A 26,508-nucleotide genomic window follows, 5' to 3' on the forward strand; every position below is an offset into this window, starting at 1 on the left:
CCAAGCCGTAGAGCCAGCGTTTGTCCGTAGACAGTTTCCGTGGTCACGTGGCCAGCGCAACTAGACATGGAACGCCGTGGAATAGTACAATTGTCTAAATTATCAGGTTTGATAAGAGAAGGAAGGCACTGAATACAGGCGAGAAAGCAGGTGCAGAAGGAAGTGGTCCTCTGATCTGTTCGACCCCTCCCATGACCCCCCCCCAGGAATCGGAAGTGAATACAAGACTCACAAACTGAAGGACAACATGTTCTGTTTTTTTATTGCTACCAGAAGGCTTTCCTCAGTACGACTGCTGAACACAGTACCTTCCAAAGGGCTGTGAAAAGAGAGCTTTAAAATCAAGGAGGAGTTATTTTTTGAGAAGCACAGCGCTGAGCACGAAAGGACAAGGGGGTTTGAAGGTCTTGCCTACCTCTGCTTCCGATTAAAAAGTTACACAAAAAGTAAAAGCGGTTGCTTGGGAAGAACTTGTACTAATCATTTTACACAAAGGAGGAACTCAAGACGACAAAAGTGCCCCAGGACAGACACAAACACCAACAATATCAGCTAAATTTTGGTTTTGTTTCAATCTACGTGTGCATTAAAGTTTGTGTGTGAGTCCGTGTGTGTTTAAAAACCCATTCAACAAAGTGTCATTGTGGTTTGATCAGTCTAATGGCAGTCACAAAGATTTCTTCCACTTGAGTGTAATTATTATTTTTTAAATCTTAATTTGTTTGGTTGCTGATTAACTACCTAAAACAAAACAAAAATAATTCTAATAAGCTATTATTAGCAATAATTTGCTCTGGTCATTTTTTTTTTAAGTGCAGGACGGTTTGCAAAGATCTTTTTTTAAAAAACTCACTCATTTTAAATGCAAATCTAGTTTCAAGATAAATCACATTTCAAATACCAAAGTGCTAAAAGACAGAACACAACAGAAAGACAACGTGGGGCTCCTATACGCAAAGTGCCAAGAAAGACATGCACTAAGGAGTTTGGAAACCTTTTTTAAAGAAAAATTGGAAGAATCCGTCAAGGGAGTTCTCAGAATAAAGCAAATTCAGAGTGACAGATTGCTAGAAATTTGAAAATTTTCTCAATGTGAAGTCTCTCCAACACTGCAGATAGGGTTACAACACAACAAGCAGACAGAAACAGTGAAACAGAGAACACTAGAAAAAAACCATTTTTGCTACTCTTTTTTTTTGGTTGGTTTTTGGGTCTTTTTAGAAAAGTTTTTTTATACTTTTTTTTGTTCGTTTTTAAGTATTTAAATCATAGTGGAACTATAATTAGCCGCATGAAGAAAGTGAGAAGGGGGATTCTTTTAAAAGGATAACGCAACTCCTTCCCCCAAGCCCTGTCAGGTACAGCCTTCGCTCCGCCAGCCAAAAGAAGCCCAATTGTTGCCCGGTGTTGTGTGTGTGTATACACAACGTAGCAGCTTGCTGCATTTAGCGCTGCGTTGGTATACAGCTACATGACAGAAACGGGCTGCAAGGGAGGGCAGGCAGAAATGCTTCCGCCTTGCCGCGAGACATCGGTGCTGCAGGCGGAAATGGCTTTGCCTTCAAGGGCCACCACCCCTTCCGGCGCATTCTCCTCGTTGTACAGGCGCTTGATCCCGTCGTAGAAGTCGTCCACCTCCATCTCCTCCACTTTGCGTTTCGCCGTGGCTTGTTTACACCGGCTGGGAGCTGCCCGCCGCCGGCAGAGCGCGGGGGCGCCGCCTTCGGTTGGCACTTCTGGTTTGAAGCGGTCCTTCGAGTCCGGGCCTGGGACCGAGGAGGGATGGGAGCGGAAGGTCCCCGTGTGACAGGACACCAGGTTGTGCTTGAGGGGACTGTAGACGTAGACGGAGTTGGACAGCCGAGAAGGCTGCAGCGTGGAAAGGTGGCGTGCCGTGAGTTCCCGGCAGTGGATCAGCTGGGAGCTGTCCATCTGGAACGGGGGGGGGGAGAAAAGCACGGATCAGAGCACTGTCAAGACGTTGCCCGCTACAGATTCTGATCAGCGGAAAAGCCCCCCCTCCAAGCACTGCTTTTGCAGAAGGAGACAAGATGCTTCCCATTTTATTTTTAGACCTGGACTGGGAGCATCCACCACACCCTTATATAGACAGACAGGTATGTTACACGTTGAATTATTTAATGCTCATCCAGTGATGCCTCACAAGACGAATGCCTTGCGCAATGAAAAACCCGCAGGACGAAAGCATTTTGCAGTATATATTTTTTAGTGACTCGCAAGACAAATTTTTCTATGGTCGTGCTTCGCAAGACGAATAGGAACACATTAAATTCCAGTGCACTCCTATGGGAAACCGCACTTCGCAATACAAAATTTTTGCAATACAAAACAACTCGCAGAATGAATTATTTTCATCTTGCGAGGCATCACTGTATTCCTCTCACTCCTGTAGTCCTCCATGTTGCCTAAATCAGGTTCCAGTGGGCTTTCTACCCTCCAGAGGTTTTCTAGGTTGTAAGGGGATCCTCACCTCCCGGTTTCTTTGCAAGAAGCAACACTATCCAGAGAAGCACCATCCTGTTGGCTCTCGGTCTTCTTACCCGGTGCTTCAATTTTAACATAAACAGAAAACACCAGGACCACTTCCTTTTCTAGCAGGCAACTCGATCAAGGCTTAGCCTTTCCTAGCCATGAAACCTTCTAGCCCAACCTCTTTCCAGGGGAGTGCAATTTAGGTACAGTTGTGCCTCGCTTAACGGGCACCCCCTTTAATGACTAAACCGCATAGCGACGAAGATTTTGCGATCGCTTTTGCAATCGCATTGCAATGTTCCCTATGGGGGAAAATCGCTTTGCGATGATCGGTACCCTGTTTTGCTTACTGATCATCACAAAGCGATGATTTTTTAACAGCTGATCGGCGGTTCCAAAATGGCTGCCGGGTAAACAAAATGGCCGCCCACTGTGTTTTCGTGCCGATTCCTTGCTTACCAGGCAGCAAAAATGGCGGCCGTATGGAGGATTTTCACTTTAGGGTGAGTTTTAAGCCCATAGGAACACATTGAAGGGGTTTCAATGCATTCCTATGGGCTTTTTAAAACTGCATAGCGATGAAATCGATTTGCAGCAATTTTTGCTGCACCGATTATCGTTGCTATGCGAGGCACCACTGTATTTTGCTGGGCAGACGGAATTCCCAGGATGGAGAATAAAAAAAAACCTGCCCCACCAAAGCACAAGTCTACAGGCGTGATGTACCCGCACCAGGCCTTGGAAAAGTTTGGTTTTGGACTTAACACGCAGGATCCCTCGGTGAAGTCCAAGTTCTACATCACAGGATAGCAGGAGATCACAAATCCCAACCAAAAAAAGAATTGGTTCTCTCTTTGGCAGACCAAGCAGTTTATTCTCTTCCACCATAGCCTTTCCCCCCTATGTAAAAAGCTGCTGTGTCTGCATAGAGCAGCACATCCCTTTCAAGGCATCTTCTGAGATCTTACCTGTGCCTTCTGGAGCAGTTCAATGATGAGGGCGAGCCAATCAGGGATAAGTTTCTCCACCTCCAAGCTGACGATGGCCAACGCCAGCATGGAGCCCTTGAACTGGAGGAGCTGGTAGCAGGCGAGGCAGTGGAGCAGCTGCTTGGTGAGCAGAGCCACATGCTGAGATGGGTTCATCTTGGGCAAGGTGGTCAGCAGTTGAGGCCTGGTGGACAAGGCAACTGCATGGAACTGGATTTGAGGGGGGGGGAGAAAGAGAACGTTGAGCATCTCACAAAAGAAAAGAGGTTTTGTTGATCGATGGGAGTACAACAAAACCCACAAATGACACCTTCGTTGGGGCTCAACAATACCTTTGCACAACATAGGACCTTTTGACTTCTCCAGAAATCTTCCTTGAGTTAGATGGTGAGAAACGGGGATGTGGGCGAAGGCACAGATGTCAAAAAATACAACTGGATTAGCCGGAGTTCATGGAATAGTTGCACGACTCATCAACTCATCAAGGCCCTATTTTCCATCTTGGCAGGGTCATAACTTAGGGTGGGAACTCAACTGTCAATCTCCACGGCTTAAAATATCCAGACAAATAGCTGGGACTTTACCTCTCCCCTCCCAATTTTTTTAGCATCTAGCCTGATTAACAGTTCTGGAGTGTGTCAAAAATGTGGTTTGGTGAGTTGGTTCTCATCAAGGTACTGCCCAACGGTGGATTCCACAGAAGAATGTTCTTTAGATGGTGGATTAACAAACTGTTTCCTGGAGGAAACTTCTAAACTATACTTCTAAACCAGTTTCAGCAAAGCAGGTTAGGAAATCATCGGCAATTGTTGACTAGAGATTCCTAATCCCCTACCTACTCAGGAAACAATTCTCAAGAGCCCTTGGGTTAGGAGCCACAAGAGTTAACACTTAACAGTGAAGCTGAAACTATTTTTAAGTTTATGGGGAAAGTGTGCTAGAATCAAAAAAGTGATTTTTCTAGCTTCTAATTTTATGCCAGTTGAGAAGCTATATAAAGAATATGGGTTCTGCCGCTTTTCTACATCACGCCAACAGAACAACTTTGCAGAATCCAGTTTGTTATAAGAAAACAAATTCTCCTCTCTCTCCTACCTTCTGATCATTTCACCAAACACATTCCAGATCTTTTCATACCTGCCTTCATAAGACCTAGAGTACTGGTTCTTAACCTTGGGTTACTCAGGAGTTTTGGACTGCAACTCCCAGAAGCCTTCACTACCACCTGTCCTGACTGGGGTTTCTGGGAGTTGCAGTTCAAAAGCATCCGAGTAACAAAGGTTAAGAACCACTGACCTAGAGCAACTAATAGTGAGGACAATTTACAGTCCCCTCAAGCACTACTGCTTTCTAACAGCAGAGATTCTTAGGATATTGTATTCTCTCCTGAATATCAGTTATTCCACATGCAAAGCATCAGTGTGAAACTGAATCCACTGATTCAGTTATCCACATCTGAAAATATTAAAAGCGGAATCCTAGAAATACATATTTCTAAGAATGAAGTTACCAGAACTGGCCAATAGAGGGAGCCCAAGACCACCCTATGTATTGTGTTTGCTATTAAAACAATGTTCGCTATAATCCACATTTTCCAGCATCTGCAGGTGAGGTGGCTGAAACTGACCCACGAATACAAGTGTCCCACTGTATGACACAAGGATTATAATACTGATGTAACGAAGTTTTAAGTAAAATACACAACAAGTTTCACTGAAACCACCTGAACCTCTAGGATTGGGTATAAGTAAGTTTGAACATACATATTGAATACAGTGGTGCCTCGCTTAACGGGCGCTCTGTTTAGCGACGAAACCGCATAACGACAAACTTTTTGCGATCGTAAAAGCAATCGCATTGTGATGTTTCCTATGCAGTTTTTTCGCTTTGCGATGATCGGTCCCGTTTCGCTTACCGATCATCACAAAGCGATGATTTTTAACAGCTGATTGGCGGTTCCAAAATGGCTGCCGGGTTAACAAAAGGCCGCCCGCTGTGGTTTTGCGCTGATTCCTCGCTTAAGAGGCAGCAAAAATAGCCGCCGTATGAAGGATCTTGCCCATAGGAACGCATTAAACAGGTTTTAATGCGTTTCTATGGGCTTTTTAAAATCGCATAGCGACGAAATCGCTTAGCAGTGATTTTTGCTGCACGGATTAACGTCGGTATGCGAGGCACCACTGTACTCCCTTATCCAGTCATGATATCCAACCTCCCGGGTGGAGTGCCCACCCCACAGGAAGCACCCTTTTCTCCTTTCCCTACTGCCTCCCCCACAACAAGCACTAGAGAGATGAGAAATCTGTCAAATATATTTACAATATAGAGGAAATCCAGCGGAGTGGCTGTGTGAAGATCCCAGTTCAATTTATCCAGAATGATCTTCTCCATTCTGCAAATTTCAGCGGGAGAGCAGCCACAAAAGCTGTCTCTGGCCAATATCTTCAGTGCTGGAATCCTCTGTAAAGTCAAAGCAGAAAAGCTAAGCAGAATTAATGGCTTTTTGGGTCAGCACTTCAAAAAACCAAAACACCGGGGGGGGGGGTGTTTCAGAATGGCGGCCGTACAGACTCAGACCGAGAAGCTGCCTAGCTCTGCACTGAATGTGTTGGCGTAGCCTCACAGGGAGTTCCAAATCCCAGCACTGGGAAGCTGCACTTCAAGGCAGATGATTTAGCTGGCTTGAAATGCAGGCAACCCTGCACAGTGACGAAATCGGGGAGCAAAAGCAGCTGCCAGCATCAACTTGAACCAAGCACAGCAAAAGGGCAAAAGACACAAGCTGAGAAAGAGGTGATTGTTACAGTGCAGCCAACAGACATAATCTAAGGCCAGAATCCTCTTGCTTCTAAGGACAACCGTGTAAGCAAAGTGTATTCTCCCCCCCCCCCCGCCCCCGGGTTACCCATCGTGTGCTGGCCACAGCTTGGTTGCTAAACTATCATGTTTCCCCAAAAATAAGACAGGGTCTTATATTAATTTTTGCCCCAAAAAACACATCCCGGCTTATTTTCAGGGGATGTATTACTTTTTTCATGTACAACAATCTACATTGATTCAAAGACAGTCGTGTCATCCTCTTCTGGTTGCTACATGAGGGTGGAAGGTGGAGTTTCACTCAACTAGGGCTTATTTTTTGGGGTAGGGCTTATATTATGAGCCTCCTGAAAAATCATACTAAGGCTTATTTTCAGGTTAGGTCTTATTTTCGGGGGAACAGGGTAGTCACTGAACAGTTGGCCTAAAAACACAGCAACTGCTTTTGGAAATACCCTTCACACACAGAAAAACTTAAAAAGAGGATTTTGGCCTTCATTTTTAAGTGGAACCATAAATACAGGGCTCATTGATTATTGAAATAACCTGGTCGTCTCTTGCTTTGACTACTCTCCACTCCTCCCTTCTCAGTTTTCACTGTCACACTTTGGTCCCTTCACCTCTCCTGCCCCAGCATTGCAACTATTTTTAAACCTCTGTGCAAGGCCTCCTTTCCTCCTCCCTTCAAATCAAACGTCAGAAAGAATACCCCATCCCATCAAGTTTTTGCAGGAGTGGGCAACTGTGGCCCTCCAGCTGTTTTGAGCTACTAAATCCCCAGGCTAGCCTAGCCTATCGTGAGGCAGTGTGGGAGCTGCAGTTTGAAATCATTGGTGTGCAAAACATTGGTCAACATTAGGTTGACTTCTTGGTCAACCCACCCCTCCACTTCACTCCCTCCTCTGTTTCCCCTTCCTTCAAACTTTATATTGCAAGCTCCTCAGGGCAAGAACCTCTTACTGCTACCACATCATTGCTAGTAACAGTAATAGCTGTATTCATCATCATCACACTCCGTGCAGCTGCAGGTGAGTCTGCTCTCTTCCAGATGCCCTTCCTGTGGTGGCCACTAGGGGGAGAAGCAGGAGCAGTTGGGTGTCCATCCAGTTTCGATCTCTCTCTGGTTGAGCCTCCATTGAAGGAGAGGAAGCCACAGCGGCTTCATTCCCTACCTGATGAACTTGGTAACTCAAAACCTGAGCCCGAATCACCCTTTTCTTCCTCCTTCCCCGTTCCTTTTTTGTATTTTGTGTTTTATACTGCCAGCTTGCGACCAGGAATTGCTTTCCAACTGGTACTTGTAAACTGCCATGGAGAGGTTTGTCTAGCTAAAGACGGGGGTCCAAATTTAGAAACCAATTGTTGTTATCATAGCGCCATCGGCAGCTGTATATAAAGCTTGCATTCTGCAGTTCTGTGATTACCTGTTCTTGAAATATGAAACTGCTTCAAGCATGATACCAAGAGGTTCAAACTCCCTGAGCCCATGGTTCTGATCCACGTCCACAAGGTATTGGCTTGTACTGTGCTAAGCCAGGGATTCCCAACCTTGGTGTCCCCAGATGTTCTCAGACTACAACTCCCAGGAGCCTTTACCGCTAAGCTGTGCTGGCCAAGATTTCTGGGAGTTGTAGTGCAAGTTGTAGCCCAAGGTTGGGAACCACAATGCTGAATTACTGGAGTCGTTATCAAAAGGAGTGCTAGTCTCAGCCTACAGTAGAGAGTACGTAACTCTCCTTGGAGCAAAACACGCACCCTCTCAAGATTCAAATCTTGGGTGGTCTGGGCACCGTGACTGGCCTCTCAACCTCTGTTCACATCCAGCGTCTCCGTGAAGATAACTGAAAACTTCAACAAAGGGAAGCCTTTCAACAGGCTTCAAGATTTTGCCAACAGCTATTTCTTTCAGAAAACATATGTACTAGGTGGGTTGGCAATTCCCCCCTTCAAAAAAAGAGGTTGGTGGGGGGGAGGGGAGAAATCCTTCTTGTGTATCTGTAGATCAATAACCCAAGATGGAGGAGCCCAAAAGAAATGGGAAAATCCATTCTGGGTTCGCCAACCCGCCCAACGTCAACAGACCACCCGCAAGGGTTCCAAAAGTGTGACGTACCCTAATACAGACAACGTTCCTCCTCGACCATCTTGAAAACAAATTACCGTATTTTTCACTCCATAAGACGCACCAAATTTTTAGGAGAAGAAAACAGGAAAAAATAATCTGTTTTCTTCGCTCCATAAGACGCACAGACTTTCCACCTCCCTGTTTTGTGGAAAAAAAGTGTGTCTTATAGTGCGAAAAATATGGTACATTCCCACGTCTGACCTGGCAAGTAAGTGGCCGTGATGAGAAACCTATTACTCGAGGTTTCTGAGATGCTTGTGTCACACTTACCTCGTCTTCCTCAATAGTCTTGGTGGCAAGGAAGAAGCAGCTGATCGCAATGCAGTTCAGATACTTTGGACGGGCCTACAAGTTAGGAAAGAGAAAACGCTAAGAGGTGGTGTAACCCAGACACTGCCTTCTGAGCATAACTAAAAGCTTGGGAAAGTCACCTTTTTAAAAAGAAAACTACAACATCAGGAATCCACTGACCAGCCTGGCCTCTGGGGAGTTATATTCTAAAAAGTTTACTCTTCCATGGTTTTGTCCCTCACTTACACACAGAGTATCTGGATGCCAGTGTACTTTTTCTTAATAGAATGTTGCAGAAAGCCCAGCAGAGGGTGGTGGTGGTTAATATGCCAGTATGAAAAGGAAAGCTGAAATCTATCATAGCCATCAAATAATTGGCACCGCAGTAGCCAAAGTTCTGTTACAAAAGGCCAAATAGGTAAGGGCAACTGCATGAGCCGTTTTGACTTTGGTGGCCACCTGTCCCGTCTCTCTTGGGTGTGCATCCTCTTGTGCCACCTGGGCGTGTCGAGGTACACAACATACTGCTAGCAAGATTGCACACACCACTTGTATGCTCTCCAGCTCATACTGTACAATATCAATAGGATGTTGGCCAAAACAAAAATATTAACTCACAACACAAGAAACCACCCTTGTTGGCTGGGCTCTCCGTTCTTTCCTGTCCACCTCATGTGCCACAAAGGATAAAGAAATGAATGGGCAGAAAAAAAACTGCAGACTCCTTGGTAAGGCCACAGTGGCTGACACGGGAACGCAGGAATCTGCCGCATGCCAAGTTGGGCTCTGCTGGTTGTAGGGAGCTGATCCAACGGTCACCCTGTCCTCTGGAAGGATCATCATCAGGATGATTAAGGAGCAGAGAGGAATTTGAAAAAGGCAGGAAACCACTTCCGGGGAGGGGGGGGCTTGAGAAACGGGACAGAGTGGGGACGTGTCCAACGACAGGCCATTGTGATCGTGTGGTTAAAGAGCTGGACGAGGACTAAGGAGCCTTGCCCATGAAACTCCTTGGCCAGTCACTCACGGTCTAATGATGCTCCCTTGGGAGGGTTGGTGTGAGGATAAACCAGAGGGGAGTCATGGGCACCCACGTCCACCTCATTGGAGGAAACGGGCAACATAAATCTAAACAATAAATCAAAATAAAATCAGAGAAAGGCCCTTTCTGTTTTCCCCCACTTTTCAAGTATTCTGCTAGAACCATAGCTGAAAATATAGGATGAATGCTTTCTCCTTCTCTAACTCGGGTGACGCTTATTCAATAAGCAGCTGTTTCCCAGAGTCTGGGGACACAAGGGAGGGCCTTCTGCATGTTAGCTCCCAGGTTATGGGATGCTTTTCCTCAGGAGATCCGGCTGCCCCCCCTCACTTTTATCCTTCCACGGACAGCTGAAGACTCATCTCTTCAGACAAGGCTTTTAACAATCAGGATTGCATCCTACAAATGCCTTCTTAAAATTAAGAGGGTTTTAAAGTTTACTTGCTTTTAATTATTCCACCGTATTTTAAATAGTGTAGTGTTTAGTTTTTTTAAAAAAAATATGTTTCACTTATTATGTTTTTAATTCTATTCTATTTCACATTATGAGCCGCCTTGGGTCCCTTATTGGGAGAAAGGCAGCTTATAAATAAAAGGTGGATGGATGGGCCGACGGATGGACAGATCCCTTTCTGAGACCTTTTAACCGAAGGTGTTGGTAACCGAACACAGAGCCCCTTACATGGAAAGCATATGCTGTCCCACCCAGCTAGGGCGTCTCCCCATCCCTTTGGGGGGCAAGATCAAGAAAGGGGGCCCACCCACTGAAGCATGGGGGAAATACCAGAAAACAGCTTCAGACCAGCAGATACAGGAAAAAAAGGAGCGGTGCCTCTAAAAGGTAAACACCGATGTTCAACGGCTTCTACTGGCACAGGTCTATTTCCGTTGGAAGTTCAGCACTAATGGAAATTGCAGCGATGGAGGGAAAGGCTTGCAGAAACAATCTGAGGACCACAGCCATTTCGAGTAAGCAAAACCCGATCTTTAGCCCGATACCATCTGGAGATTAATTTCAGCCAGATGGCCAAATCTGGAATTGACAGCACACAGGGCTGGAAAAAAGCAACCAAGTTCCTTTCTGGGGACAATTTTTTTTTTTGAAAGGCAGATTTCAGGGTCAAACAACGTCGAGAGGTTTGCATTTCTATTATAGTTTCTATTTGTGAAGAAACGAGGCAGAGAGAAAGAGAAAAGGAAAAACAAGACATTCCACGGGGGCCTTCATGGTTTGACATTATGAGAAGGAAACAGACCTAGTAGGGGAATCACAGAGGTTCATAAACTTATAGATGCTATTGAGAAAGCAAGGGGGGGGGATATTATTTTTTGCAGCCCCAGAAGCCAGGACCATCTCTCTGTTCAAATGGATTGGTGTCCGTTTCTGGATGAGCTGGCAAAGGTTCAGCTTATCCAGGTCTTTACATCTGCCATTCTCAATGGGGGCAATAGGGCCCTCCGGGGGGGGGGGGGCTTGGTACATTTGAAGGGGAATGCGGATTGGAAAGAATTCTTCACACACCAGCTTATAAGGTTTGTTATACAAATGTGCCCTATATTTAATTCATATAGTGCTTATGGCCGTGCGGCCCCCCCCCCCAAAAAAAAGGAACGGCTGCTTTACATAATACATAACGAATTTTCAGAATTCACCCAGGTACCAGAGATGGTGGTTGACTAGTTTTGTATTTTTAAAAGAATAAACGAATAGCAGATGGGTCGAACATGATCTAACGTGCTTCCTCTGTGGTACAAAGCCGTGTACAGAGAAAACATGTCCTCTTTTGTGGTGGTTGCTACTTCAATAGAGATGTCTGCCGAACACCTTTGCTGCTTCCTTTCGAGTGGTCTTTAAAGCCCCTTTGGGCAGATTTAAGCAAATCTATTCAAAATGACAGAACGGATCTTAAAACAATTCTTATATAGGAGCTGTGTTAGTTTGGTTTAAAAACATAGGTACCACTGAATGCTAGATACTGGAAACGAACCATTTGGAAGAGTACTTCTTTGCTGTCGGGCCTATAACAATCTGTGTGGTGTGTCTATTTAGTGCAATGTAATGCTGAACTTCATGGTCCTTATAATTACCTTTCTCACTATTCTTCTGTAAAGGTGCACTTTCAGGGAATGTGAGGCCATCACTGAAAAGGCCCTGCAAAACATTTACATCGAATGGCTTTTTTAAAGAAGCTCTCCCCTCTGCCTATCACAATGCTGGATACTTGGTTAGCATATTCAAAAATGTTACTCCTCTCACAATAGTTGCCTACGTGTAGAACAGGAGTGACCAAAGGACGGCTAGACTACAACTCCCTAACCAGCACTGCCAATGGGGAAGAATGCTGGGAGTCCAACAATACTTGGGAGGGCTGCATATTGTCCACCCCCTGCTCTTAACTCTCAAATGATGTTATTCAATTTGCTTTAAGAGTCACCCCACCAAAAGCTAAGAGACATACTGACAACAGAATCTTAAGCATGTTTACGCCAAAGGAACCCCCACTGAGTTCAGTAGGGCTTACTCTTGGAAAAGTAGACACAGGATTGCAACCTCACATTCCTGCTTCAATGTTTTATTCACTCTGGCAAGCAACGAACGGATTTTCCTCTCGCCTCCCAAGCCCAGCATTTCAAGATTCGAACAAGGTCAATAGAGGACACACAGCAAGAACACAGTGGCTTTTAAAGAGGCAAGGAACATGTTCTTCTAGGCAGGCATCAATTTTTAAAAACAAATTAAACCCATTTCCTGAAAGTAGAAACCGAAATTATCAAATTGTTTCTGGATCCTATTCTAAACAGCTGGCTAATTCATTGAATCGTACCAAGTCGGAAAGTTCCATTAGCTCAACTTCGATCAAGCTGCGCGCCACCAGGAATACAACATTTACCATTCTATTGAAAAAAACCAAAACAACAATATCTTTGAAAATAGACTTTTACACTGCAACATTAACTCTCACACATATCTGTTCCTCCATGTCTTGTTGCAGAATTCACACCAAACTCAACAGTTGTAAACAATGTCTTCAAATTTGCGCTGTAAAACCCATATGTGTGAGTCACGAGGTACATAAAGTGTCATGTTATTTTCCATGCACAGCGAGTCCTAGAAACCGATGGGACATTCTGTTTCCTGGGAAGCTGGCACCATTCATGGCGATGGGAGAGCACAGGACACAGTGAAATTCTCACTGGACTCAGGAAATACAGGACACTGTAAATCAAACTCTTCTGTTAACTGTTAACCCTACTTTTTAATATTTTACTGTGAGCTTTCATGGACGACTCCAAAATAATCCACTTTCTCAGAGTGGATTATTTGTTCTTAGAGCATGGGGGTTTTTTAAAATTCCCTCCAAATTTTAGTATGATTTATTATTTGTCATCAGGGGCTACTTCCGTTTCAGAAATGCAACTCCAGGCACTAAGACAATGCTGGAGAGACCTCTCGTTTGCCTATCAAGCAGGCTAAGGAATGGTGGAGGACAAGTCCCTGGTTCATATATCTGGCAAGAGAAGAAGATTTTGTGTCTGCTTAAAAGCAAAATCCAGGAAAGTGGCTTTTTCCTGCATATTTCAGCTGGGCCGATAAATCCTTCCCAAGCTCCTGGCGGTCAAATATTTACCTTCACTGCCGCTAAAAACCTGTCCAGGAGATTGACGGCCAAGGCAAGTGTTTCTGGATAAAGGTGGAACTGGCACTTGAGTTTGGCCAACCACCGGATCACTTCGTCCCGCTGGGCTGGAGAAATGCCTACATCCTGTGGAGGAAAAATGCAGAACAGTCAGTTGGGGAGAACCAAATGCAAACGCCAGATGGCTTTCAACCATGCCCACCCTTTCCACCCGCCCACATGGAAAAGCACAACGAAGTGCACAGAATTTCAAGGAAGCCAAAGGACAACTTTGGACTGTGCATATGCTCTCGTATGGGAAGAACGCCCAAGGAAGAATGAGCATGCAACCACTGTAGAGATGCTCATTAGAGATGGTCACACGTATTTATTTCATTCATGCATATACTGCCTACTAAACATTTTCTCAAGATGCCTTAAACCACATTTAAAATGAAATAAAACAGACTTCATTTTTCTAGTAGTCACTTTCCACAGCAACAAGGCCATGAGCCACGGCCTTTTCAAGCTCTCCTGATTTGTAGCCTAAAATGTGTACTGATTCTCAGAGCTCAGGGGGAAAAAAAACTTTCCTGGGCTACAACTCCCATAATCCCCCATCCGTTAGAGCCAGAATCCTCTTGCCAATATGGAGGAGGAGTCTGGGAAGCAGAGTTTAGAAAGGTAATTTTTCAAAGCCCCCATTGCCATAATATTGTCCAGCTTGCATTCAGCTTCATATGGGCTGTGAAAAAAGACACGTCATCCTAACTGGCATGTCAAATGCCACTTACTTTGCTGGGTACACCCAGCAACCAGAGATTATATACTGGCATGTACAGTGTACAAGTTTTACACATGACAGATGGTAGAGAAGCCGCATGCTAGTCCTTAAAAGCAGTACTTTTTGTCCACGGGTTTTGCAATGTTTCGCTGAAACAGGAGTTTGTTGTGAAGACAGTGCCCTTTCAGCTACTAAGAGGCCACGGGCATATCTGCACCATAGTAAAAATGGTATAAAAACTGGCAATATCAGTGTGATTTAACTATAGCACAGATGAACATAATGCCACTGGACCCAACAGGCCAGTCAGCCTTACTCTGCCCCAGTGATTTTAACTGGGAGGATGTTAAACACAGACGTAACTCTCCAGTGGAGGCCAACAAATTTGAATTTGCTTTGCTTTTCCATGGACCCAATACATTTCTATAGCATAGATTAGTGGTTCTTAACCTTTGTTACTCAGATGCTTTTGAACTGCAACTCCCAGAAACCCCAGTCAGCACAGTTGGTGGTGAAGGCTTCTGGGAATTGCAGTCCAAAACTCCTGAGTAACAAAAGGTTAAGAACCAGTGGTAGATGGAGAAGCTTCAGCAAGCCAGAGCCTGCTTTTTTTCAGCCTCAGGACTCTCCAGGGCAGTGGTTCCCAAATTTGGCTCCCTAGATGATCTTGAACTAAAACTCCCAGAAGCCTTCATCACTAGTTGTGTTGGCCAAGAAGACTTCTGGGAGTTGTAGTCCAAGAACATCTGGGGACCCAAGGTTGAGAATCGCTGCCCCAGAGCTGTACTAAATGAAACAGGAAGTGAGTCAAAACGAAGTAAAAACTTGCGTCAAAGCTAAATGAAAACAAATCTTGCGGTTAGGCAAAAAAAAAAAAAAGACTTGGAGGGGGGGTTAAGCACAGTATGAGAGGAACATCTTGTATTAGAGAAAAACTATGCCCCCAAGGTGTGACTCTCCTATTTGAAAATAAAAACCCAAAACGTTTTTCTAGGGGTCAGGAAGTGCTAAAAAAAGCTGGCCTCAGGCCACACGATTCCCATCCCATTATAGCATTTTTCCCTTATCCAACTGTGTTTCCACAGAAAAAGAAGGGCAGTTGCTCTCAAATAATCCTCTTTAATGGAATGGTATTCAGCCGGCTCAAATGTGATTCAGTCAGCTTGGAAAAAGAAACTCTGGTCCTGTAAAGGCCAATTAATGACAGACGAGGAAGCCTCCTCTATGTATTTTATTTGATGCTGAAGGCCATGCCCCCCGGGTTGTATTTACTTCGCTCAAAAACATCCATTCCTGCTCTTCATCTGGGGTAATCAGAGACTTTCCCTTCTGATGAGAGAGCTGGCTCAAGTCACGAAGCACAGCCATTAGCAGGAACAGCAGCAAAGAGAAGCAGCAGGTAATTCATATATTGTTGGGCTCTTCTATGAAGGAACAACTGTTCTTGCTACGAAAGTAGTATTTTGGCACAACTCTTAAAGAACTCCTTGTCCAAGTGCACAATGCTCTTTGGAGGGATCTCCAGCACCTCAATAGCCTCCTCTATATCAGGTACAGTTTAGTTTCCATCTCTTCTTACTACCATTCCTCAAAGTCAACGCCTTACTGAGGGCGCAACTACAATGGAAAGTCGAATTGCTTTGCTGAGATTTGATTCGCAGCCTGTATTGCATCTGAAATCGCAAGTCAGTGCTTACTGGGTTCATATTCGAATTTCAGCTCACAGCCCCCTGCTTCTAGTTCCACCTCAGTCAATCTTTTTATGGGGTGTAAATATGGGAAATAATAATGAGGACCCAGCAATAAGGTCATGGGGTGGTATCACAACTAACTACATGGATAAAGCCCATTCAAATTGTTCCACCTAGAAACTCCCCCAGTTGCAGAGAGGGAGAAATTCTTTGGAAGCAAAAAGAGCTGGATCTATTTGAATTAGCCCTTAAGTCATATGGCCAGTAGAAAATACTGTGAATTAACCTGTTTTAGAGATGTAGCAAATCCTGTAGCATTTGACCACGTAGTCACACCTTAAGATAATTTGTTATAATACCCAAATAAATATACCATTGCCTATTCACTCAGTCTTGAAAATTTCTTAATGGTTAACACTCTGTTATTGTACAGTGGTGCCTCACTAGACATTTACCCTGCATGACAGTTTTTTCGCTAGACACTGACTTTTTGCGATTGCTATAGCGATTCGCAAAACAGTGATTCCTATGGAGGAATTTCGCTGGACAATGTTTGGTCCCTGCTTCACAAACCAATTTTCGCTAGACAATGATTTTGACAGCTTCCTCAGTGCTCGCAAAACAGGTGTTTTGGGGCCTAAGCTTCGCAAGACAGCTATTTAAACAGCTGATCGGCGGTTCACAAAGTGGCTTTCCTAAGGCCGATCTTCACTACACAACGACGATTCTTCCCCATTGGAATGCATTAAACGGGTTTCAATGCATTCCAATGGGGAAATGCTTTTTGCTAGACAATGATTTCGCTAAACAGCGATTTCAGTGGAACGGATTATCATTGTCTAGCGAGGCACCACTGTACTTAATGACTGGTACCTTCATCATCATCATGTATTGCCCTGTTGACTCCAACCTATATGTTTTCTATATATATAAAAGAGTCAAGTGATTTACTAGCCCTTCCTTTTCCTTCTGGTGGTGCTCTGGGATCTCAAGTAGCAGAGTATATCACCCCATCAGCAAAACATACACAAGAGATTTCGGCCAGCACTTCCTCTGGGAGGCACAGTGAGGAATAAACACTTCTGACACCTGGCTTCATGGCCAGGAACTCCAACCCACTGAGCTATCTAGCCAGCTAATGACCTACATATATACAGTATATCACAGAAGTGAGTACACCCCCCTCACATTTCATAAATATTTTAGTATATTTTTTCATGTGACAACACTGAAGAAATTACACTTGGCTACAATGTAAAGCAGTGAGCATTCAGTTTGTATAACAGTGTAAATGTGCTGTTCCCTCAAAATAACGGAACCCACAGCCATTGATGTCTAAACCGCTGGCAACAAAAGTGAGTACACTCCCTAAGTGACAATGTCCAAATTGGGCCCAAGTAGCTGTTCCCTCCCTCATCAATGGTTGTGTGATGCGTTATTTTGAAGGAACAGCACATTTACACTGTTATACAAGCTGTATACTCACTGCTTTACGTTGTAGCCAAGTGTCATTTCTTCAGTGTTGTCACATGAAAAAATATAATCTTCAGTTGGAGTGATGCTGTGGTTCCAGGATGACGAGACAACTCTTTTTGTCCAACTCTGTAATGGGTCATACTGTCAAACTGATCGTAAAAGACAAAAACACCTTCTAAAATGCAGTATTTTTAAAAAACCAGTGAAAACAGCAATGAAAAGCTGAAGCAACCAGCAACAATGACAAACACCAGGTTGCCACCAAAAGATGACCTGTCCATTTCCTTTGGCTATCATGTGCCATTAAGGCAACCCTGGATAAAGGTGTCTTTTAGGGTCTGTTGTGAATTTTCAGTCAACTACCCTGAACCCTCAGAGGAAGAGCGAAACACCTATGTTGTAAACAGGCAATGTTAGGTGACCTGTGTTATAATTAGATCACATAGTTAGAAAAATAAAATACTGGCTAGGATCCAAAGAGCTATTTCAGGTGTGTCAAAGGGCCTTGGCATGGCCCCCGAACTGTTGGCTTCTCTCCCTTGGAATGGCAGAATCCAACTCTCAACCAAGATGCAAACTGGTGTTTTGTTTTGGTTTTTTTGAGACACCTCCCAGCATCGAAACTGATTTTGAAACATGGGAAATTGCTGTTCAAGTAATACAACTCAAGCACAAGTTTGATGCACAGAATCTGTGACGTCGTTCCTTGGACTCGGCCAATTACCATACATATTATGCTGGGATGGTGGAAAGCCATATATTCCTCTTGTCACGGTGAATGTGCTACCGCCTTCCAGAGGAGAGCAAAAGAGGATCCAGCCTCCCTCCTTACCTAGGGGGAGGCAGAAGGGAAGCGGAATTGGTTCCAACAGATTATCCCTTACATTCCATAATCTAAGACTTCACTCAAAGAGGAACCCCCATGTCTCTGTCAAAACTCGGGGGAATGGCACATTCAAAGACCAGGGGCCAACAGTGACAGTGGAGAAGAATCCTGGCCCCAGATATCACCACCGATGAGTTTGGCAGCCCCAGAACCCCTTAGCCTGTTCACCCTGATGCCCCTAAGCCTGAGACCTCCATGGCTGCCATGATACAGGCATTCCCTGGACTCGGATCGGCCAAAGGATGGCAGCTCTTCTCCAGAACCTTCATAACCCCAGCAATCCATGTGCTGTGGTTAGAAGTATATCAGGCAGAAGGTCCTGGAGAAGCTAGGGTTCACCCAGAGGACTGTCTTTGCAAGGCTTCCTACTTCGTGGGAAGGGGTGGTGCCTGGATAAGCAACAATAGCATGAAGAAACAGAATGAAGACAAGTCTGGATTGTTGACACTGTAATTCCAAGGGATGCCAGAGTTCAAAATAAAAAATTGGAAAAACTAACAAATCCAGAGACCTGGGAATTGAAACATCTCGCTTGTGGATGGACACACTTCAATGGTCCCCACCGTCACTGGGGGTTTTTTGAACAATATTAAGAAATTTCACACAGTATTGTAAGCGGTTGCGAATCTCAAAAAAACCCCACAAACTCTAAGCTACAAAAAACTGCGATAATTAGGAACAGCATACATACTGCACCGATATTTAAAAGATGCATAGGTTTTTGGTATCTGTTATATAATGCCAGTCAATGTTTTTATAATTTTGGTTGACTAATATTTTTGAATAATAGCCATAATGGTGATTGTGGGAATAAAGATGAGGATGTCATACAACTAGCAAGCGTAAACGCTTCACAATCAAAACTCCTTCCGAAGAAAATTATATCAGTTAAGCAGGGTATGTTATTCCAGGGGAAGACACTGGAGGGGGTGGTGGTTAAGGGGTGGGAGGCGATCTGGTGGGTGAAGGGAAGCGAAAAAGAGGGGTCTAGAACTCTTCAGATATGCATCTTGTGAGCTCTCAGACTAACAACACATCTTGGGGTTGTGGCTGTAGGCCTCTGGCCAGGCTGATGTAAACTGGGCCACACAACACCAGCAGGAATACCCACACTTCAGTTCCCTCCCAGAGAGGGAGTTTTCTCCATTCCTATCATGCAAGCAAAAAACACAAACAAACAAACAAACAAAAAACCCAAGACAGGTCCAGTTCAGATACATGGAATCGTGTTTTTCCTCACCTCCATTACAAGATATTTTTTTTCTTTCAAGTTGCTGAAACACTTCACTGGAAAGTTTCAACACACAAAACGCACTGAGGAGAATGGAAAATTTCTCTCCTCAGAAGGCCTGCTTCTCCCCCTTCTCCTCACAACTCGCTTTTCGAAATTATGCGCCGGGACGGAGGAGGTGCAGAACAAGCTTTCAAGCCTAAATACAGCCTTTGCTGCACTTTTGTTAAAATATTCCATTCCACTTGTACCTAGAGACCTGGCTTCTTGAAATATTTACATTCAGCTGCCTGGCATTGCAGAGAGCTACTCCCCCTCAGGTGATTTCTAAAACTCGCTGAGCCAGAGTGTTAGCTGGCGCAGGGAGATGCCAGTTAAATCTGTTCTCCTTAACCACCCATGACCGCAGTTTTCCGAAAACCCTGGAGGGAGGGGGAGGGAAAACCATGGCTTGCAAAGGGGAAAGGAAGCAGTTGTTGTTGCTTTGTGCTGTCAAGATGCTTTCAGTGTGTGACTGCCTTGTAATCTCCAAAAAAACATCCTGTCACTTAACAGCTGTGCTCAGGACATGCAAAGTCCAAAGCCATGGCTTTTTTTATTGAGTCAGTCCATCTCATAGTTAGACTTCCTCTTTTCCTAGCACGATTGTCTTTCCTCCGTGAAGCATGTACTCGAAGTACGTAAACCACAGTTTTATCTTTTTTTGCTTCTAGAGTTAGTTTTGGTTTGAACTTTCATCAGTTATTTCCCATCCAGTCAATTCTGATTAACGGCAACCCTTGAGTACAAAGTACGCAGAAGTCGTTTATCATTCCCGTCTTCTAGAGCAGTGGTCCCCAACCTTGGGCCTCCAGATGTTCTTGGACTACAACTCCATGAAATCCTGGCCAGCAGAGGTGGTGGTGAAGGCTTCTGGGAGTTGTAGTCCAAGAACATCTGGGGACCCAAGATTGGGGACCACTGTTCTAGAGGCATCCCAGGACTGTCCAGTCTGCCCAAGGCTACACAGGCTGGCTCTTCTCCTGGGAGGAACAGTGAGAAACCCCTGACCCCTCCCGCTTTGCAACCTGGAATCCAACCCACTGAGCTATCCAGTCAGCTTGAACTGACATCAAACTCAGTTATCTGTCTCTCCGGCAGTCCAGGATGTCAACAACGCTTTCCTTTAATGCCATATTTCACATGCATATATTTTTTTCTCCTGTCAACTTTTTTCCCTGCCCAGATTTTACATCCATACATCATAACTGGGAATATCATGGCATAGATGATCTTCTTAGTCTTGGTCTCTTTATACTTAATGGATCTTTTCTACTTCCTTCATTGGTGCCCTTTCAAGTCTCAGTCTTCTTGCTGCGGTTTCTGTTTTGAGATTATAAAGACTGGCAGATGGCTCCAAATTATTTTGGGTAATGGCATTCAGAATAGTTTCCTCTCTAGATCGCGATAGGCAGCTCTGATTCTCAAACTGTTTCTGGATTGCAGCTGGCCACCACTGCCTATGCAATATCTGGAAGGGTACAACTGCCAATCTCTGCTCTAGAGCAGCGTTCTTGGGATGAGCTGGACTACAGATCCCATCATGCTCTGCCAATATGGCCCAACAAAGACTACTACAGGTATACTGAACCCGGCTGACATTCCTCTAGATCACTAGTTCTTAACCTTGGGCTACTCAGGAGTTTTGGACTGCAACTCCCAGAAGCCTTCACCACCAACTGTGCTGGCTGGGGTTTCTGGGAGTTGCAGTTCAAAAACATCCAAGTAACAAAGGTTAAGAACCACTGCTCTAGATCAGTGGTTCCCAACCTTGCATCCCCAGGTGTTCTTGGACTACAACTCCCAGAAATCTTGCCCAACACAACTAGTGTTGAAGGCTTCTAGGAGTTTTAGTCCAAGAACATCGGGGAACCCAAGGTTGGGAAACCAAGGTTCTAGATGCTGTTGGACTGCAGCTTCCAGCACTTCTCGCCATCTCTTACGCTGACGAAGGCTGATAAGACCTTATTATTATTATATGTGCCTTACAAATGTGCCTCCAACTTCCAGCTTACACCCTGATCTGATACAAGGACAGGCTGTACTGACAAACACCCAGTAACATAAATAAGATAGCACCAGCATAATCTCATGGTTTCTAATGGTAAGCAATGGTCAGCACAACCTGTCCCAAAAGTTTGGACCAGTCTACAACCAGATACTGCTGGTATCAGTGTAAACATATATGCAGATTCTAAAAAACGGTGTAAACACTCAGGACATTAGGCTCAGCATGCCCACGTATTTTGGTTTTGAAGGGGCAATGAGAAAAGATAAGGGAGAACTGTACCCCTTGTTTGGAGTAAGAAATTTCACCATTATCAACCACGGATAAGCCGATGCTGCAAACGACAGGAGCTCTTCCTGACCAATAATGCACGAATAGAGAAAGTCTTCTTCTGGCTTTCAGGAACAATCAGGTTTACATTCAAAGCAATGGCTCAATGCTGGCTGAAACATTTCCAGGATAGCATATGGGTGATCAGTCCCCAGTCCTTCCCACTGATCTCTCCCCCTAACTGGGTGCCATATGACAGCCCAGAACACTCAGCACGTCTGTTGGCTCTGCATCGGAGTTAGCTTGGGACAAACATGTCACATTGCTTCTCACCTGCAAAGAGGGCAATGGCCAACTGTGTGTTGCTGAAGCGAGATAATCTGCTTCACCAAAACAGAGGAGAAAAGCAGGCACAAGATTGCATATACTAATTGATATTCAAGGACTGAACCAATTGGGAAATCATTACAGTGGTGCCTCGCTTTACGATTGCCCCACATTACGATGAATCCGCTTTACAACAATCTTTTTGCAATCACAATTGCGATCGCAAAACGATGGTCCAAATGGGGGAATTTTGCTTTGCAATGATCGGTTCCCTGCTTCAGGAACCAATTCTTCACAAAACGATGATTTTTCAACAGCTGATCGGCAGTTTCAAAATGGCCGCCGGATAAATAATATGGCTCCCCGCTGTGTTTAGGGACGGATTCCTCGCTATACAGGCAGCGAAAATGGCTGCCGTATGGAGGATCTTCACTGGACGATGAGTTTTAAGCCCATTGGAATGCATTGAAAGGTTTTCAATGTGTTTCAATGGGCTTTTTATTTTCGGTTTACGATGTTTTCGCTTAACGGCGATTTTCCTGGAACGGATTATCGCCATTAAGCGAGGCATCACTGTACTGTAATTGAACCAGAAGTACAGTACATCTTAGGTAAAGGTAAAGGTTCCCCTTGACATTTAGTCCAGTCATGTCCGACTCTAGGGTGCGGGGCTTATCCCCGTCTCCAAGCCGTAGAGCCAGCGTTTTGTCCATAAGTTTCCAAGGACACGTACAGTACATCTTCCCATAGCAGAAAAGGATCAGACCAGCCTTCTGAGTTTGCTAACCATGTGGAGAGAGCTGATGGACATCTTCCACACCCTTGCTCTTCCTTCTTTTGATTTATTTTATTTGGAACAGATTCAGTCATGTGGCTCCTTAGATAAAGGAGGCCTTCAAGGAGAGGACCAGCTTTTCTTTTTCATGACAGCTCCCCAAATACCCTAAAACTAGAGGATTCCTGCCCTTGTGGTCAGTTTTGCGTCTCTGTCTTAGATCATATGGTGTTATTTTTCTCTACACAGTTTAGGCCTGTTTACAATCTGAGCTTTCATTATAAACACGTTTTCTATTCCTTACAGCGGTAAAGAGGTTCAGGCCATAAATCCAGCAGAAATTTGAGTAATTAAAAAGGCGGACAAAAATAGATCCTGTGATCCGTTTGGTTTTTTTTTCCACATCATTCTTTGTTCCTCCTCAAGACAGGAATACGAAGACCAAAAATCATGTCAGCCCAAAATACCAACCCAGTTGCATCTGTCGCTAAATTTCCTCTGCTGATTTTTGACAGAGAGCATTCTATTAATATTTCTATGCATGTTTTAGCTCTGGCAAAGGGGGGGGGAGAGGCATTCTTAACTGCTGTTCTACAACTCAAATGCTCTTTCTTGCATATGTTGCCATTTCCCCATCAAAGTGGGTGTGCAGAGAACCCTATGAAAGATACATTTATTTTGGAATATGACATAGAAAGGTTTGCAAACAGAGACTACCCATTCTTGATAGTTAAAGTATAATACAGTAATAGCAAATAATAAATCACTAACAATTTTATGTACTTAACCAGAATCTACCGTATTTTCTGTGTATAAGACTATACTTTTGTCTAAAATCTTTAGACTAAAAATTGAGGGTCGTCTTATACACGGAAGTAAGCTGAGATGAGAACAAAAACAAGTGGAGGGGAAACCAGGGATCAAAGTGATCCTGCAGCACTTTGATCCCTTTCCCCCTACACTTCCTAATCCCCATTTAGATTTCTTAGTTTTGGATTAGAAAAGGGGGTGTCTTATACATGGAGGCATCTTATACACGGAAAAATACGGTACTTTACTCAGCCGAACGGCAGGCCCAGACCTGCTAACATAGGCCACTCTTTTTTGAAGTGAGCTACTGCCGCCTAACACAACTCTCTTCCTCTTGAAGGATTAGGGTTAACCACTGTCTTAGTGGCCCCTGGCCTTACTGGCCTCCCTATAAATTGTGGCCTGCACTAGAAGGATCAGGAAATCTAGGATAATCATTGATATTTCCATAGTGGTGGTAGTAACTTCTCTTCCCTGGTGTCCCAAAGCAGGAACCTGCCTGGGATCTGTGCAAGCAAAAGTTTTTTTTCCAGAGGCGTGCTACAAAAGCTTCAGAGGCTGCCGGTCCACTGATTTCCAGAGTCATTCTCCAGTGCCAAACATACCTTTTTTTTAAAAAAAAATTGCATATACAATGGTGCCTCGTTCAACGGGCGCTCTGTTTAGCGACGAAACTGCATAGCGATGAATTTTTTGCGATCGCAAAGCAATCGCTTTGCGATGTTTCCTATGGGGTTTTTTCGCTTTGCAATGATCAGTTCCCTGTTTCGCTTACCGCTGCTCTGCTCCCTCCCTCCCCTTTTTCTTAGTAATATTTCTAGAACTCTCCTTCCTCCCTCCCTCCACAGTTGCAGCCAATATTCCCAGGGGCCTTTTCAAACGTACTTCTTCCTTAAACTGCTTGGCATGTTAAAGAAGAAAAAAAGAATCATCCGCATTCTAGCAGATCATAAATATCTTTATTTCTGTATCAGAAATTAAGCCCTATGACAACCTACATAGAAAAAGCCTTCATTTAATAATACAGTATCTCTAGCAAGGCAATGTTTTAGACAGGAAGAAAACAATAAAAATTAAACATGACCAAGGCTGCTTAGGGTGCTAATTAAAGCGGATTTTTAAGTACACCACAGCAGCCATTACTAATTGCCCAGAGTAAGCGTCATCCCCGTTAGAGGAAGCAAAGCATAGCTCTGGCATGTGCACCTCAAGGGGTTTTCAATGCCCATAGACGCTGCCTGCCTCCATACCTCTTCTCATCTCAGAGCTTCCTCTTGTCGTTGAAGCTGCAGAAATGGGGACCAGAATTAAGTCAGAAGGAGAAAGTAAACCATTATCTTCCAGCAAACTGCAATGGAAGTTTAAGCTTTGTTTCTCCAGCTCAGAGCAACCATGGAAGGAGGGAAAACAATACAAGAAAAATGGCAAAGGGCAGCCAAAGACATTTCAGCTCCGGTGGGGCAGCCTCCAACCTTACAGGTGCCATTCTGCAGGGGAGCAAAATAAACTACTGGATTTGTCATCTGGCAACCTCTGGAAAGCTGTATCATCACTGCCACATCCTAAGGCTTAGTGATCGGGCAGCTTTAAGCTAGAAGATGTTGGCCTTTTTAAAAAATTCTATCCTTTTGTTTTTGGTCTCGCATACTGGAAGGCTGTCCTCCCAGAACTTTTCTGAAATTTAATTTGGCCTTTGGCTTGGAAAAAAAAATTCTGCGAAGACCTTTGAAGAGGAGGTTCAGCTTCTTCTATCTCTCCTTGACATTCTCTAACTCTGTTCATAAGGAACTCAGAGAACAAATTACACAAAAGAACTGAGTTGAGGAGGACAGCATTATGCTAAAACAGTCTTAATTTCAATAAGTGACGGATAGCTCAGTGGTTTATGTCTCTGGCTGTGGAGCCAGAGGTTGGGAGTTCAAATCCCCACTGACAGGGGTTGAACTTGATGATCAATAAGGTCCCTTCCATCCCTGCAGTTCTAAGAGATGATGATGATGATGACAGTAAATCTTTCTGGTGTGGAATTTATTTTGCAGAACATTTAAGTGCAACCCAGTGTATACCTAACACAAAAGTTTTGATTTCAACAACACTTTATTCAGTCAAAAGTAGAGTGGTACCTCGCAAGACAAATGCCTTGCAGGTCAAAAAACTTGCAAGACAAATGGTTTTGGCAATGGGGTTGATGACTCGCAAGACGAATGTTTTCCATTTTTTGTTTCTGCTTCATGTTTGCTGATTTTTAAATGTTTTTCTATGATGTTTAAAAAGTTAAAGTTTTTTGACTGAATTCATCTGCACAATATGTATGACTTTAAAGACCACTTAATAAACCCTTTGTAAACCAAATTTGACTTTGTTCTGACTTTTTTTGCCCATAGGAACCCATTAATTAGATTTCAATGCATTCCTATGGAAAAACGTCTTTCGCAAGACAAATTTTTTGCAAGACAACATTAACCGCGGAACAAATTAAATTTGTCTTGTGAGGCACCACTGTACACACAACTGCAGTCCCATATACTGCGGATAGGGAATGTCTGGCTCCCTGGATATAGCTAGATTACAGTGCTTATAATTGGCTTTGCTGGGGAGTGCTACTGGGACCAGCAGTCTGCAAACATCTGGAGGGCTATATTACATCTGCTGCTATATACACTTACTCTGGAATAAAACCTGTTGAAAACAACAAGACTTACTTCTGAGTGGGTATCTAAGCTGGAATGCACCGTTAATCTGAAATGTTTACTCTTCAAGCCACAAGTCATGATTTCTAAGACACACCGACACAAATGTTTGTTTTACAAGCAGACACAGTCTTGAAAATACAAGGC

The 26,508-nt window shown here is 44.1% G+C and overlaps 1 protein-coding gene across 3 annotated transcripts in view; it reads right to left on the reverse strand.

Moving 5' to 3' along the window:
• Positions 1-236: 236 nt before the first annotated feature.
• Positions 237-26,508, reverse strand: part of CCNI (cyclin I) — a 59,716-nt gene continuing 33,444 nt past the window's right edge. For all 3 annotated transcript variants that reach the window (XM_020805213.3, XM_020805211.3, XM_020805212.3), the window contains 5 exons: positions 13,387-13,521; positions 8,695-8,769; positions 5,802-5,942; positions 3,462-3,692; positions 237-1,932 (listed from right to left, as the gene is read on the reverse strand). In XM_020805213.3, the coding sequence (XP_020660872.3) occupies positions 1,468-1,932; positions 3,462-3,692; positions 5,802-5,942; positions 8,695-8,769; positions 13,387-13,521 (1,047 nt within the window). In that variant the 3' untranslated portion in view covers positions 237-1,467. The remainder of the gene's footprint in view (positions 1,933-3,461; positions 3,693-5,801; positions 5,943-8,694; positions 8,770-13,386; positions 13,522-26,508) is intronic.

The sequence above is a fragment of the Pogona vitticeps genome, chromosome 5 (genome assembly GCF_051106095.1).
Source record: "Pogona vitticeps strain Pit_001003342236 chromosome 5, PviZW2.1, whole genome shotgun sequence".
In the NCBI taxonomy this organism is placed as follows: Eukaryota; Metazoa; Chordata; class Lepidosauria; order Squamata; family Agamidae; genus Pogona; species Pogona vitticeps.